A 15,678-nucleotide genomic window follows, 5' to 3' on the forward strand; every position below is an offset into this window, starting at 1 on the left:
CTGATAAAGTCCAGATCTGGGATTCTGGAAATTGTCAGATAACTTTTTGCAGAAGGAAAAACCTTGATGGAGACAAGATGGAACATTTTCTGGATTCCACTCTGACTGGGAAATAATTCACTTGCTATGGTAAATTTGGCAGCGCTTATTATAGCAGAGGATGTAGCCTGGACCATGGATAAGCCGACTATCAATAAATCAAGCCGGTCCCGATGGCCTAACAGCCCAGTTATATAAATGTTTTCAGTCCATTCCGGCTTCTTGGTTAGAGGAGGTATGAAAGGGCTGTATACCTAGGAATATACATAAAAAGTTCTAGCTAAGGTGCAAAATGATTCACATGAAAGAGAGAGCAGCCTCTGTATTTCTTTGTCAAACGGTTGAAAATCACTGCTTTACCCCATTCACACCCCACATGGGTCAGGCTCACCCTCCATCTCCAGCAGGGGTTCTGATTGGACGGTTTTGTGATATGAAGACGGTTAGTGGATTTGTGTTGGCCTCGGTGAGGCTCCTCTTAGGTGCACATACAGTAGGTGATCATTCAGGAGCAATAAGAAATCCCACCACAAGGGCCACAGATCCATCAAGACACAGGAAGTCACCCAATATACAGTCATGTGACTTCCGATTGGAGGGGGGGCTAGATACAGAAAGTCACCTGATTAATCTTTTATGAAAAAACCACACAATGAATATTAGAAATCCTATATTTATTAACATCTATAACAAAAAGGAAATAAAAATTCCTGATTCGAAGCTTTGAATGATTTTATATTATACAATCGTACTCCTAATGTAAGGACATGAGCACGTATTGTTATTATTAATACTATGGTGCTCGTTGGGGGAGGGTCGTAGGAGTCCTTGGGGGAGGGTCCCAGGAGGGGTAGTAATTGTCCACAATATGGGACAGCAGTTGGTAGGGCAGTAGAAGGCATGCGTGTCAAACATTCTCAGGCTCCTGAATGGACAGGATCAGTTCCCGCTGAGATTTACTCAATTTCTAGAATAGAAAAACAAAGGTAAGTGGGGTGAAAAGGACTGATCCCTGTGCTGAATAAAATATGGTGGTGCTGCCATCGAGTGCGCTCATTTAATGGATAGTGTTCCTTGCAAAGTCGTATTGCCAGCAGCCAGTTCAAAAAAAACAAAACCTGGCTGCTGACAACTGCCACCACTACTATCAACACTTTGCTATATTACATTGGAATGAACCCCTTAATGGTGATTAGGGGATTCATTCTTTTTTCACTATCAGTGAACCGTGACAATTTTTACACCTTATCCAAACACGTATTTACACGTTACACGTTATACACACACAATTACCTGATACCTTGGTTTTCACTGATTATCTCACTCCTGTGAATCCAACAAAAAGCACTATCCAGAGAGAAGAATTAATATCCACAATGTTCTGTAAATAAAATAACATCACAACGAGAACGCCAGCCCAGTACAACTGTACAAAGAACTTTATATGTGACAATAACATCATCTCATACTACAAAACTAAAGTCTCAATAAATCCCCTGAGGAAGCCAAAAGGCGAAACAAGATATAATCCTGCAGAAAGTAGTGTACAACCCATCATTTGAGAAATCCAATCTTTTTTTTGTATCCTTGTGTACACATCTATCATTGTGAATTAAGTTGAGAATTCTGTGATTATATAACATGAAGAAGTAAACTAAATAAATGTTTTTTGCCAAAAAAAAAGCCGTCCCTTTTCTCCTATCCTTGTTATAATAACACTTAGGCTTGGCGTAAGCTGATAAACAGAATATTTAAGTTTTCCCCTTCTCTCCTCTTTCTCTAATCTGATTTACATAGAATTAGCACTGCACATATTAACCTCTGGAATGCAGAAATACATTTACAACGCAGAGCCCGGCATCCAGATCTACTTCCTATTACAGGGAGATAATGGGGCTTCATCTCCTTACAAATGGCTGCTTTGTCACCCTGTGCATTGCGCTGTTCCAGCTCAGGCCACAGAGGGGCGTCATTACATCAAAGTGGGTATGTCTATGGAGGCAAAGGTGAAGTAACAAGAACTAGACTAGTATAGAAGACACAACTAGAGCCTGTCCACCTGCTTCATCTTTGCACCACCTTGTAATTCCAGGCTGTTGCCGCATCACACCATCAGTGGACGTGACCAAAGGAGTCTTGGGAGATGTAGTTCAGGGCTGAGCAGTGACAGGCATGGTCCCTGACAAATGTCATGTGACTGGCCACTCCTAAGCACTCAAGCTTACAATGAACTCCACTCTGTATAATAAATCATATACCTTAAAGGTGGGGGTTGGGGGGGGGCTTTAGGCTGTATGTCTCACCAGGGGATTTCAGTTTCGGTTGTCGCTTCTTTCTCCATCTTGTCCAATGAGTCCAGCAGAGCTTCCAAGTTTCCTTCTTCCTTTATTTCCTGAATCTCAGCCTGAAAAAATACCGGGAAAGCACAATGCCGACAGGGACAGGATAGGCCCGTGATCTTCCCATAATGCACCCCACTGGACCACACTTCCCAAAATGCCCCCAAAATTCCTCCACTGGCCTGCCATGTTCTTATAATGCCCCTGCTGGCCTGTGATCTTCCCATAATGACCCCTGCTGCCCCCAACTGGACTACACTCTTCCCATAATGGACACTGCTGCCCCCATGGGCGGCATTCTTCCCAAAATGGCCCCAGCTGCCTCCTCTGGCCCGCCATGTTCCTATAATGTCCCCACTGGCCTGTGATCTTCCCATAATGCCCCCTGCTGCCCCCAACTGGACCACACTCTTCCCATAATTGATCCTGCTGCCCCCATGGGCCGCATTCTTCCCAAAATGCCCCCAGCTGCCTCCTCTGGCCCATCATTGCCCCCTGCTGCCCCACCTGCTTCCCATAATGCACAGGAACTCTAGCCGGTTTGGAGATGCCCTGTCCCATCATCCAGCCATCACAATTTGCCCCATGTCAGTAATCTGACCCCTCATCCACGTTCCAATACATCATCTTCATATACTGACTCTTGCTGCCTAATATGGCCCCCCTTGCTAGTCAGGGGCCATTATACCATGTAACCCTTTCACCCTCCGGGGGCGCCATGTTCTCGCTGATGTATATAACAGAGATCTCCCCTCTGATTCTTATATACAATGGAGCTGTAATTGTAATAAAGCCAACATGTGTCAGTGATCTAAGCCTCCTTCATCATGTGGGGGAGGGGCTACAACATGAATAACTTTATTTAAATCTCCCAGCGTTCAGTACATTTACACATCACAGTACCGTCATGGTGACATCACACCGTACCTTGATAGATGAATGGAGCTGAGCCACAAACTGGTCGTAGATGCCCCGGGTCAGCTCTGGCTGCAGCTTATAGAACTTCTTGTAGCAGCGGGCGAAGCGTTGGTAGCTGCTGAGGAAGAATAGGAGAAACACATGGAGGGTGCTTGTGAGGTCATGTCCAGTTCATTACCCAGTTCCCCAGCATTCTTATTTATTTTTATCAAGCTCCACCATCTTTATCCATCCTCTACCTTATTGTTCTAGTAATAACCACATTTTCATTTTTTGCACAGGTGTCACTGAGACAGGAAGTAAAGGAAAATATGCCCAATGGGGTCACAAGGATTGTAACACTGGTTTACACAAAATTTGGTTAGGGCTAAACAAAAGCTTTACCATTGTAAACCATTCCCATTTCACTAATTGTCAGTTCTTGGGGCAAGAAATAAATTAGATAAACAAAAATTCCCCTCAGCCAATCACAATTTAGGCATGTCTCTATTTCGCCAATCAAATCACACGTTTTCCAAGCTGCTCAGCCAATAATCTCACGCAAGGCGAGAAGACATCCTTGGCCAATCAAAATGTGGGCGTGTTCCTATTTCACCAATCAAACCAGACGTTCTCAAGAGAGCTCAGCCAATCATCTCACGCAAGGGGGAAAAGGCCTCTTCAGCCAATCCTAGCACACTGTACTAGACGGCACGACCAATCATAAGGCTCAGTCGTACCTTCCCGCATCCACCAGCCCCTCCAGAAACTTATCCACCAGCGTGTTGAAAATAAGCAGCCGCCCAGGTGTTTCCGCCGCTCCGGGCTGCTCTGAGCCTGAGGAGACCCCCGAAGTGGACGGCACTGCCTCGGCTTCCATCTTGCTCGGTGGGACCGTACGAGGCTGGGATAAGCTTCGACTTTTTCCCGCCTGAAGATGCTGAAAGCTGATTTGCGCACAGCTCAGTCTGTCATGGCACCGCCTAGTCACGTGAGCGGCTCTGAGGCGATGAATGACTCCTCCCAATATGGAAGCTCGGACAAATGTCGTGACTATTGTTGTTGGAGGTGCAGAATCCCTGTAATACTAAGAAATATAATAAAAATCACCATCCTGAACCATAAATACATTAATATTATATAAATTGTACACCCACTGATAAGATAATAATGATATATTCATCACAAAGCAACAAAATATGAATAAAATCCATTTTACACTATAATGGTAATTTGCTGCTTTTGCGTCATTTTCTGGTCAATTTCTTTTATTTGTTTTTTTTTTTACACATTTGAACATTTTCAGTGTATACAATGCACTCAGATACGAAAGTACACATAGAAGTAACCTTGTTTCCATGGCAACCAGGCCATGATGGAAGGCCCTGAAAAGGAAACAAAGGTTTTCATTGGTTGCCATGGACATGGCGACATTTTGTTTTCATCTTGTGCTTTATAATACCATCGCTGTGATGAATATTGCCTGACATGTAGTAATTTAAGGCTGGTCGAAGGCCCCATGTTTTGGTTGCGCCCTCAAAAAGCGAAACACATTTTCCTAGGGCTTTTTTTAGGAGACCTCTCCGTTATGAGGGTCACGGAGACCAATTCCTCCCCCAGGGTCAGACGTATCATAAACAGGACAGGTTGCCACCAAAACAGGAAGACACCGACAGCATGTGGAGATTTATCGTCACTTCCTTTTCTGACAGGAAGTCATGGGGAAATCTCCTGAATGGGGACACACACAGAGCCTCCGACCCAAACACATAAAATACACCAAAATAACAAAAAAGAGACTAGAGGCCATTTTGTGATAACATTGTCTGTATTTATACCACAGGACAGAGATTAATCCTCGGACATTTGTTACACCGTTTTCTTATAAAGTTTCACAAAAAAAAAAAACACTGAATGTCCCCAAAAACAGGAAGATGATATGTACACAATTCACAGACATGGCGCCCAACAGGGCCATGGTGGCTCGGTGGATATTTTCCTGTAAAAAATGGAACAGTGGCGGGTTATTGCTAGAAACCAAGGCAATCCGGGCCAGATCGCTATAAGATGTGGGGTCGGTGAATCCTAACTCGTTTCCTAAAATTCATTCCCGTGTAATTAGCAGCACGGAATGGCGGGATCACTGAGTGTAGCTTCAGACCCTGCAATGCACCATCGCAATTTATTTCACCTTTGACCCCTGGTTGTTATCCAGGAACACTGAGATTTACATTCACCTCTCGTTTTGTTGGCGGTCATTTAAGTACACGGGCCGTTTATTCCCTTTTATCTGATTGGCCTGCAGTTTATTAACCTGGAGATAAGGCTCGGCTGACGATACACTCCGTATAACAGTGTTTCTGGTCACATGACACCATTTCCCCCCAGGTCACATGACCAGGGACCTTATCGAACCTTTTGATGGAATAGGATTCACCGGCAATCCTGTCTGTTCACTTTGGATTAGGTCACATGAGCAGTGGCGCCGCGGTGCAGCTCTTTAGAATGAACGGAGGTGCTAGAGGGTAGTTTACCATCGTCCACCCATCTCGATTACCACACACAACAAACATGGCGGATGTGGTTCCCCTCTGTAACCTTCCTGTAATATTTGCTTCTGAATATCCAATCAAATTCCTGTCCATTGATCCGCAGACACTCAGATAATTCATTCTTTTATTGTGAAGATCCTGCATTAGCACACTAAATGGGCCCTTTTGGAACAATGACAATTGGCTGCTTTTCTCTGCGTTTTGTTAGCCAATCAGAACGGTCCCATAATCTCCTTATAGGCATAGCAACCCATTTACTCTTCCAGATTGCCTAGGGGGCAAACAGTGGCTCCCTGATGAGCACGTGTGGGGCAGCACGTGGCTCAGTGGTTAGCACTCCAGCCTTTGCAGCGCTAAGTCCCAATTTCGAATCCCATCCCACTATCTGCATGGAGTTTGCAGGTTCTTTGCATGGTGTCTGCGTGGGTTTCCTCCGGGTACTCCGGTTTCCTCCCACATCCCAAAAACATGCAGCTAGGTTGGCTTCCCCATAAAAATTGACCTTAGACTACATTAATGACATATGAATATAGTAAGGACATTAGATTGTGAGCTCCTTTGAGGGACAGTTAGTGACACGACTATGGACTTTGTACAGCGCTGCGTAATATGATGGCGCTATATAAATACTGTGTAATAAAATGCTCTAAATTCGCACATGAGGCCTGTTACTTATTCTGCCCCTTATGGAATCCCGTTTATAGAGCGATATAAAAACATAAAAATCTCCCTAGATGACAACTTTTCTCCAATCCAATTTCTTAGAAAGTTTTCCTATAAAATTTGCACTGTATACAGACCGGCCAATGGGGTTCATTTGACCATCATGAATCTCAATGTGAAGGGAGAACGGAACCAATCAGGTTCAAGCAATTCAATCAATATAGAACAGTCCGGCTATAGGAGGACCTGGCTGGGGGTGGGGGGCACAGCATTAGGAGATATCCACTTCTGTGCTCCATTTTCATTAGCCAATCACAAACCAGCAATGCAAAATTCCAGTCTCTATACAACCCCACCAGCACTGGGACCCCATCATAGCTTCGGGCCAGACTCATGAGACAACAATGGTGGACCATGCATGTGCAGTGTGTGTGATGGCAACAAAGATTGTGGAGTGTGACACCCATAGGAGATAGTTGTCACCCTCACACAGGAAGTGGGTATAGCTACACAATGGCTTCCTAGGTGCTGGTGGGTTAAGGAGTTGGCATTTCTGCATCCAGGCCAGCCATCAGTTTTGTAAATGACGTTTGAGGTTGCTTAAATCTACCCTACGTCCTCCCCTTCATTACACCTGCCAATCAAGTCATCATTAATCATGCCCCCTCTTCAATAAATCTGCCCCCCTTTCACAATTGTACTGCCTCCTCTCCTTGACAGAAGTTGTTTCCTTGTCTTGCACACTGTGAGCTTCTCACAATAGAAGCTGCAGCAAATACTCCAGCATCATCTAGGCCCTCCCATCCTAAATCCACCCCTATTATTCTTTGAGGCTCCACCTCACACTTGGAGATTATCTCAATGCCAGACACCCCCAGACGGCCATCCGCCAACACATGTCCATAATGTTTTTGAAGACCCAGCCCGTGGCCCATGAGAGGAGTAAAGAGGCCAGGGAAAGCTATGACAAGCCCCGCCCACCCACCACCAATAGCCTGCATTGCATAGAGAACCACTGCTGGCTCCGAAATAATAAAAAAACCATTTATTGAGGGGGAAATGATGAACCAGGAACAGCAGATAAACGTGTAAATGTTGTATTAGAGAATGAGATCTCCTCGGACAGTACTTCCATTTTATATTTACTTTATATTATTGCTTTTCCTGAGCTGTATTCCCCGAGTACGAATTAAAAGGGTCCATAAAATTGCTGAATTCCCAAGAAGTGGATTTCTCTTTTTTTTTCCCGCCCTTTATCACTAAATTCCAACACATTTGGCAATCACGTGAAATAAAATCAATTACAACTCTCTATTTATATATAAAAAAAGAAATGAGTTCCGTCTAAAAAGAAGAACGCTGTTTATGTTAAATAAGGAATAAAAAACACAAATGATAGGGGCCAAGGTGGTGCCAAGAAAATGACAAGTGGTAGGGGGACACAGGGGTCAGGGGTCACAGACGTGGATAAAAATATACAACAGGTGGCGCTGTTTGACGCCGAGAATGTAGAGTGGCTTATTCCCTGTGTGCCCACCCCCCCGCACCCACCTTGGGCTAGCCCAGCAGCAGTGGTTTTTGTTATAAGTCCCCATCGTATTGTACGACAGTCTCTCCGTTGACACACATATATACACACACACATTGTGTACAATCCAGTGGAATTTGGGCTTGGCTGAGGCCGTCTTGCAGCGCGGTTGGCCCCGAGCCAGTCTCCCATTTTTACAGAACATCCCTAGTCCATATACGGTCACCAGTGCCGGGAGTCTACCAGCTCAGGTCTGAGGCTCAGCTTCTTCAGGGTCTCATAGCCAACCACAATGACGATTGTAGACGGGGTGGAGGAGATAATTCGGGCAGAGAGGCCTTTGGTTAGACCCCATGGCCCTTCTTCCAACATCAATTGCCTGAAAGTGTTGATGATGGAGCTTTTGCCTTCAACCTGAAAGAAAAACATGGGGAGATGAGAAACTAAGAACGGGAACAGAATCAGAAGCAGGATATATGAGATACGACCAATCATTTGTGGAGAAATGGTCATGTGATGAGCCATGGCCATTATATGGGGTTAGACGTCATTACAAGGCCCGCAGCCTCCACATTCCCTCTGTAGGGGCTTTGTGCCCATATAGAAGGCTGGGGATTGATATTGAAGGAGGAAACTTTCCAAAATATCCCAAAGGTGTTGAGTAGGGATTAGGGTCAGGGCTGTGTGGAGAACACGCCTGTCCTGAGCATACATTATACATCCCAGTGCTGAGAGTCATGTGACTTCCTCTCTTCAGGTTATCCGATTCAGCTGGTACTCGGTGACTGGCCCAACAGAACCAGAAATGAGGTCCCCCTTGGCTACTCACTTTTCATGATATTTATTGATTGGCTAATCCCTTGCTATGGGTTCAGGAAATGCCAACTCATTCTATTGCCAGGTAAAAAATTTGAATTTTGGGGGGTGCAGATTTGCCCCGTTTTGTTACCTGCACTCGGGCCCTTATGACATCCATAGGATTGGTGATGGTGGATGCTGTAGCCGCTGCCAGGGGCCCCGAAATAGCTTGGAGCAGCAGGTGAGGACAATCCTTAGGTGACCACCGGGACAATTGTTCTGGAAGAAACAAACCACAAAGTTTAACGACACTGAAAATAAAATGCACTGCTATGACCCTGCAAATATCACCCCCGGGGGGGCCCTTTAATGCCCCTTTCTCCTCATAAATCCCCTGTGGTACTTCTAAGGCCATATGAATCTTTATACTTGTTGTGGAGGCAGGGAAACCCCTCAGACTAAAGAGCTACAACTCCCAACATTCCCGGGCACCTACCTGCGTAGAAGTGGTAGAAGGGCCACCACACAGCACTGTTGGGTATGTAGGTCATCAGAGATGCCACGTAACCCCGATAAAAGCCCTTCAGCCCGTCCGCTCGGAAGATCTGCCTGATTATTTCCTTGGTCTGGCCGAACATGACCGTCTGTTTGCCGTCGGTGCCACTCACCCGGAAGCGGCCCATGCTCTCGCCTTTCCTTTGCATCATGAGGTGCTGCGAGATTACATCGATGGGCACAGTGATGCTCTGTGCCACCAGCGAGGCCGAGCCCCCCGCCACCAGGGACTTGAGCGTGTTACTGCTGCTGTACCCCGACACTTACTTGCGGGTCAGTTCGTAGGTGGTGACGTAGCACTGGCCAGAGATCAGGGTGAAAGTGTTGACCAGGAAGCCCCGGTACAGCCCGGCGGCGCCCTCCGACCTCAGGATCTTCACAAAGGCGTCGAATGTGCCATTGTAGAGGCTCTTCCCCTTCTGTACCTGCAGCCGGGTCCGGATCAGCGTGAACGGGTAGACACTGACCCGCATCATCATGGTTATGCAGACCCCGAAGACATAAAACTTCTTCTTGTCCAGGTGCTCCCACTCGATGATCTGAATGTTACGCTTGTCCTCCATGATGCTGGATAGGTCGCAGCCGTCACACCTAGAATGGAGACAATGGTATTGGAGTAACCAACACGTTTCGGGAGCTCGCCCATACCCCACTTCATCAGGTCTGCTGTGGAAATGGGGAACCTGAGTGGTCCAGTGAGGGATGTCTGGCCAACAAACTCAGGGGACTTCACCAATCTGGATATTTCACACCACACCGATGTCACTAGGGACACCAAGGGTTAGCATTTCCTTTTAATTCCTGGCGACAACAGTTCCACCAAGACAGGAAGCAAAACTTTACACATAGCATTCAGGTGTAAGGAATGATTCACCTGCTGTAAGGATTCACTCCTTGGAATTTTTACAGCACCCAGCCTAATGAGTGCAGTGACACTGCGGGTGACTCATATGGCGCCATCTGATACCGGAGAGAAGCTGACACTGCCATAAAAATATAAAACTGGAACCTTCCCAGAGGTCGGTGACCCCGGCTCAGCTTTGAACTTTACCCCACTGCCCCAGAAGTAGAAAATTACCCCAATGTTGCACCCAATAGAAAAAGTGGTGGTGCTCCTCAGACTGGCAATGGTGCCCCTTAATGGGGGGGGGATGGGGTGATATCTGAGGGCCCTGTAGTTATGGCAATCATATGTGCAGTACAGCCCTATAGCAGTCTATGGGATGGGGCCCCACAACCAGACATGGAGGGTCCCTGGGGCCCCACGTATATTCACCTATCAGTGAGGAGTTTTCTATGGGGGTATTCTTTGAAGGCCAAACTTTATCTGTTAAAGTCTGAAAGAACAAAGCTGATACCGAGGGATCAGTGCCAGCCCTCTATTCTATGCTAATGTCAGGAACATTGTCGGGGGAGGAGTACAAAACAATTGGATGTTTACCTCCTCAGGGAGCCGACCTTCCACAGATGGCCATCAGCAGCCGATCAATGCCGAAACCTTCTGTGTGCTATTATTATTATATGACAGGTTCTCTTTATTAATATTATTGGTATATGACAGGTTCTCTTTATTCCTAATATATGACAGGTTCTCGAATCTCTGCTGGGAATCTGTGTTGCAAAACGTCACGTGACGATATATGGGGACCAGGTGACTGTGATCACGCCTTTCTGCCCATATCCAACATGGCCGCCGCCTACCTAGCATGTTATCATGTGACATCACGCTGGGCGGAGTCTGCCAGCAGTGGTAATGGCCGCTCTCCTCCAGCTGACATGAATGGGAGGAGAGCTGAAGGCTGGGGATCGCCGGAGAGGTCGGAGGGAGCGAGGTGAGAGCTCAGCCTTGGGTGTCCCCATACATAGAGGGGTCACTGCACATTTATGTTTCTTGTTGTGGATTAGCACAGATTAGTTTTCATCCATTTGTCTGCCATGTTGTGTAATGCAGCTTTATTCAGCAGATTTTTCCCAGTGCTTCTGGTTTGTGTTATCAATGCTGTGCTCAACCTGTGATTGGTAAATGAGCTGTCCAATCAGCAGGTTGGGGTGAGCTGCTGACCATGCTGCATGCACTAACCAATAGCTGAGCAGGGAGAGGTCACTGACCGGTCTGGATCGCAGGACTGGCAGAACTCCGCCTGTTTGTACTTTTATTGGCTGCTTGGTGATTATTATTATACAGGATATATATAGCGCCAACATATTACGCAGCGCTGTACATTAAATAGGGGGTGCAAATGACAGACAGATACAGACAGTGACACAGGAGGAGGAGAGGACCCTGCCCTGAAGAGCTTACAATCTAGGTGGTGTGGGAAGTATCATACAATAGGAGGGGGATATGGAATGGTGGGAAATAGTAACGGTTTAGGAGACAGAAGAAGACGGGTAGGTGAGGGGGAAGTGTTGGGTTTAGAGATTTCTTCTAAATGAGCAGAAAGTAGGAGCAATCAGAATAGGACGAGGAAGACCATTCCAGAGAGTTCTCAGGCAGAGAAGGATGTTGTGGGGGGGCAGGTGCGGGGTTTAGGAGGTAATTGTAGAGAAGAGGTTGGGTGGGTTGGAAGCTTGAGAGGAAATGACTGCGGAGAAATAATTTTGCTTGGTGACAGTGAGCTCTGTGTTAGGGTTGTGGTTTGGCTTTGTAGTCCATGAAGTCATCGCTGAGACCAGATTTCCTCCGATCTGCACCAGAATTATTGTACAGGTCTAGCCCTGCCCCCTAGCCCCTATTTGGACTATGAATAGGAAGCAGCACAATGCTGCTTCCCCCTATCTGTCTGAGCTCTGCTGTACTCAGAATCTGGCATGTCATTGCTGTGACCTCCAAGCTCAATTTATTGAATATTTTGGCACAGGGGTCACAAGTCTTGGGGCCAGAATGTCCCCCAATGTGATGTTGTGCAGTCCTTGTATGATTGTCTCCCTTGCAGTCACATTCGGTGACCCTCCCCCATCTCTCCCCCTTTAGGTTTCGATTTTTCCGTCTGCCTTTCCTAAGTGGGAACATGCAGCCTTCCTACAGAGGATTCTGGGTGCCCAACAACCAGGATGGCCGCCATGTTCAGCCCGGCACTCAGTAACGGCGTCAGCGGGATCCTCAGCAGAAGCAACTATGGGAAACTTCTTCTCCCAATACCCCCCGCACACCTCCTGGAGGGGGCGCAGTCGTCCAGCCCCTCTACCTAATCCGGGGAGCTTTGATGAGCTGCATAAAAGCTGTAAAGGTAAGTAGTGCCCACCAGGGGGAGCCTTAAAGCCAGCATGGATGATGCCTAAACAAAGATGGCGCCGGATCTGATTATCTTTCCTTTGTGTTGTAGAAGTTTTCCCGCAGCAGATGGAGGGGGTGAAACTGATCATCAACAAATATCTCAGCAGCCATTTTCAGGTACCTGTAAAGAGGCCCTGTCATTGGTCACATGCTGATCACATGACTCACCCTAACTTTTATTTGTCCCTTTGCAGGTCAGCCATCAAATTCACATGAGCACTGTCGGACAGTCGGGGTACCACTTTAATGCCAAGTATATGGGGGACCAACTGCCCAGCTCCAATGAGGTGCGGAACTCTGCCCCCTTGTGTTTAGTATGTGTATTACAGCCTGGGAATCGTTCATGGGTGGGGTCAGAGTTGCCATCGGGATGTAAATTGGGTATCCGGGAATGGGTGAAGCTGATGGTTGTAATTGGGGGCAGGGAGGGGCTGAAGGCAGCCCATGTGAGTCCTATTAGGAATACAGAGTGCTGGTCAGGGATTGGTTTGACAGTTGGACCAATCAGATGTGTTGGATTGCGTCCCATATTAACTATTTCTTCTCTGCGGCAGACTTTCCCGCTACTCACTGGAGATCTGGACAACCATGGCAGCCTGAACGCCCAGGCCCAATGCCTGCTGGGGGAGCACTTCCGATCCAAAGCCGTTTTCCAGGTAAGGGGCGGGACTTTGTTATCACTATTTATAACTCCGCCTCCCACCCCTGAGATCACAATGATGTCATCACATGCAGTTACTTTATATCATCTTTACATGCAAATGAAGGGGTGGGGCAGACATCTCATTACATATGCAGACTCCTTCTGATAATAGCAATTTAATGGGGGTCAGCTGACATTGTGTCTTAGGGTAGAACTTTCCCCCATCTTTCTATTGGTCCATGAGGCTGTCTGTTATGGTAAATAGCCAATAGGGGGGCTGCTAAGCCAATTATCAATTTTTTAATGATCATTTATTTTTTTTGCAGACTCATCATTCCAAATTCCTCACCTGGCAGATTGATATGGAATATAGAGGAGAGGATTGTACGGGGACCCTGACCCTGGGGAACCCCGACCTGATCAATGACTCGGGTATGTGCCATATATATACAGGAGGCAGGCATAACCCCCCCCCCATGTATTATACCCTGTGATGTCACTCCCCCGCCCCATTTATATAACTGGTGATGTCACTTTGTGTATATTATACCCTGTATTGACCCCCCCCCTGGTGACACATTTCCTGCAGAGCATTACACCCCGCTTGGTCCTGGGGGGTGAGCTGGTCTATCACCAGCGTCTGGGGGAGGAGGGCGCCATCCTAACACTGGCCGGGAAATATTCAGGTACTGACATGACGCTGTGTGTTTGCTTTTTATACACCTGGTGGAGACGTTGTTATATTCTTCTGCTTCCGGTTATCAACTGTCACCAATCTTACGGACCGATAAAATCATCATTTTAAATCCTGCAGACCATTAATATAAATTTTTATAAAAAGATAAATACATTTGTAAAGTAATGATCTTCCTAATGGTGCTGACAAGGACTGTGGCGGCGCTGATTTATTGATCAGCTCATGGTTAAGTGAAGTATTACTATTGTTATTATTATCATTAGTTGTATTATCTTTGGTATTACTAAAGAAATGCAAAATATTGGTTTGCTTTTTCTCTCTTAATATGGGATTATTTCATTCCAATCTAACACCAAACAAGAAATGATAATTATCAAAGTCTAACTATTTCATGCCATAAAATATAACAGTTATAGAAAATACACAGCTAAGGTCATACTTACCCAAAAAAACAAATAAAACAATGGGATGAGAATCGGTATTGGCAGGGCGGGGTGACTGTTGTAATGGTGGAAACAATACTGAAGCGTACGGCTCGGCAGCGGTTGCCTCATATAACGTAATATCACGCTGACGTCACGCTGCGTCTCCCTTGTTTTTCCGTCTCTAGTACAGTTTGTGAATTTGGTGTAATATAAAGGTAAAAATTGTCATTCATAATATAGCAATTTATTAGAATATTATTTTATTAATAAAACATAAAAATTGCAAATCATGTCCAAATGTTTCTGCAGACCACTGGTTGGCCACCACTGTGCTAAATCACAAAAACTGCTGTGCGCTCGTCTGACCAGCAGGGGGAGACATTGTACTGCAGCCTGGATTGAGCCCTTGCAATGGATCTGGAACTAATGTGGATTTTTCCTATTTCTGGAAATTACATTTTTCTTTTATCATGAAAACACAAACTTCTACATAAAGAATGGCTCTGGATTTTATCTGTAGTAGCTGACCTAGGTTTTTTTTTTATCAAAGATTAAGATTATCAAATTGCTGTATGAAATATCTGTAGTGTTTGTAATATGTAGCAGAAAGTTTGCTCCTCCATTCTCTTCATTCTATGACCCCCCATGGGTGATGTCTCCTCTCTTGTTGTAGCGGAGAATTGGGTGAGCACTCTGAATATCGGCTATGGTGGGGCCCACGCCAGCTATTATCATAAAGCCAATGAACAAGTGAGTGACTTCTTACTTTGTATTGTCTTTTTTCTTTTCTTCCTTCTTTTATTCCCCCCCCCTCCCCTTCCTGCTTACTTCTCTATAATCTCCTGCCCATTCCTCTCTAGGCCTATTTAGTTTTCTTCTTTCCCTCCCTGGTCTCTTTTACCTTGGACAGAAGTAAAGAAAATAAATGTAAATAGTTAGAGAAAAAGAGTCAGAAATCTTGCAATTGATTGGTCACTTTGTCATATGACCAGCCAATCCCAGACCAAGGTATAATAAGTTCCCAGCATGTTATCAATATATATCATGTATGTGATCCTATATACTGTGTACGGATACCCTGTATGTATTATAGCATGTATGTGATGCTATATACCACCTATGGGTCATAGGGTGTCATGTATTTATCCATATCATGTATGTGATCCTATATACCGTGTACAGGTCATAGAGTGTCCTGTATGTAATATATATCATGTTTGGCATCCTAGATACTGTGTACGGGTCATAGGGTGTCATGTATGTAA

At 45.7% G+C, this 15,678-nt stretch overlaps 3 protein-coding genes across 3 annotated transcripts in view; 1 reads left to right on the forward strand and 2 right to left on the reverse strand.

Annotated features, from left to right (window-relative positions):
• Positions 1-1,493: 1,493 nt before the first annotated feature.
• On the reverse strand, positions 1,494-4,254 carry PMF1 (polyamine modulated factor 1). The gene is made up of 3 exons (XM_072427929.1): positions 4,016-4,254; positions 3,306-3,411; positions 1,494-2,443 (listed from the first exon to the last, which is right to left on the reverse strand). Exons 1-3 carry the CDS (start codon positions 4,153-4,155, stop codon positions 2,339-2,341), a joined length of 351 nt encoding a protein of 116 aa, XP_072284030.1. The 5' UTR covers positions 4,156-4,254; the 3' UTR covers positions 1,494-2,338.
• Positions 4,255-7,520: 3,266 nt separating this feature from the next.
• On the reverse strand, positions 7,521-10,879 carry SLC25A44 (solute carrier family 25 member 44; the record flags this gene model as incomplete). Its single annotated transcript, XM_072427928.1, is given in 4 exon segments — positions 7,521-8,432; positions 8,968-9,095; positions 9,313-9,962; positions 10,813-10,879. Coding segments are annotated over 3 exon segments (531 nt in total). The 3' UTR covers positions 7,521-8,240.
• Positions 10,880-11,046: 167 nt separating this feature from the next.
• Positions 11,047-15,678, forward strand: part of TOMM40L (translocase of outer mitochondrial membrane 40 like) — a 7,109-nt gene continuing 2,477 nt past the window's right edge. The window contains exons 1-8 of the mRNA XM_072427421.1: positions 11,047-11,203; positions 12,346-12,601; positions 12,698-12,765; positions 12,843-12,935; positions 13,203-13,304; positions 13,618-13,727; positions 13,859-13,977; positions 15,087-15,163. Of these exons, the coding sequence (XP_072283522.1) occupies positions 12,490-12,601; positions 12,698-12,765; positions 12,843-12,935; positions 13,203-13,304; positions 13,618-13,727; positions 13,859-13,977; positions 15,087-15,163 (681 nt within the window). The 5' untranslated portion in view covers positions 11,047-11,203; positions 12,346-12,489. The remainder of the gene's footprint in view (positions 11,204-12,345; positions 12,602-12,697; positions 12,766-12,842; positions 12,936-13,202; positions 13,305-13,617; positions 13,728-13,858; positions 13,978-15,086; positions 15,164-15,678) is intronic.

Source organism: Pyxicephalus adspersus, chromosome 12, assembly GCF_032062135.1.
Source record: "Pyxicephalus adspersus chromosome 12, UCB_Pads_2.0, whole genome shotgun sequence".
NCBI lineage: Eukaryota > Metazoa > Chordata > Amphibia > Anura > Pyxicephalidae > Pyxicephalus > Pyxicephalus adspersus.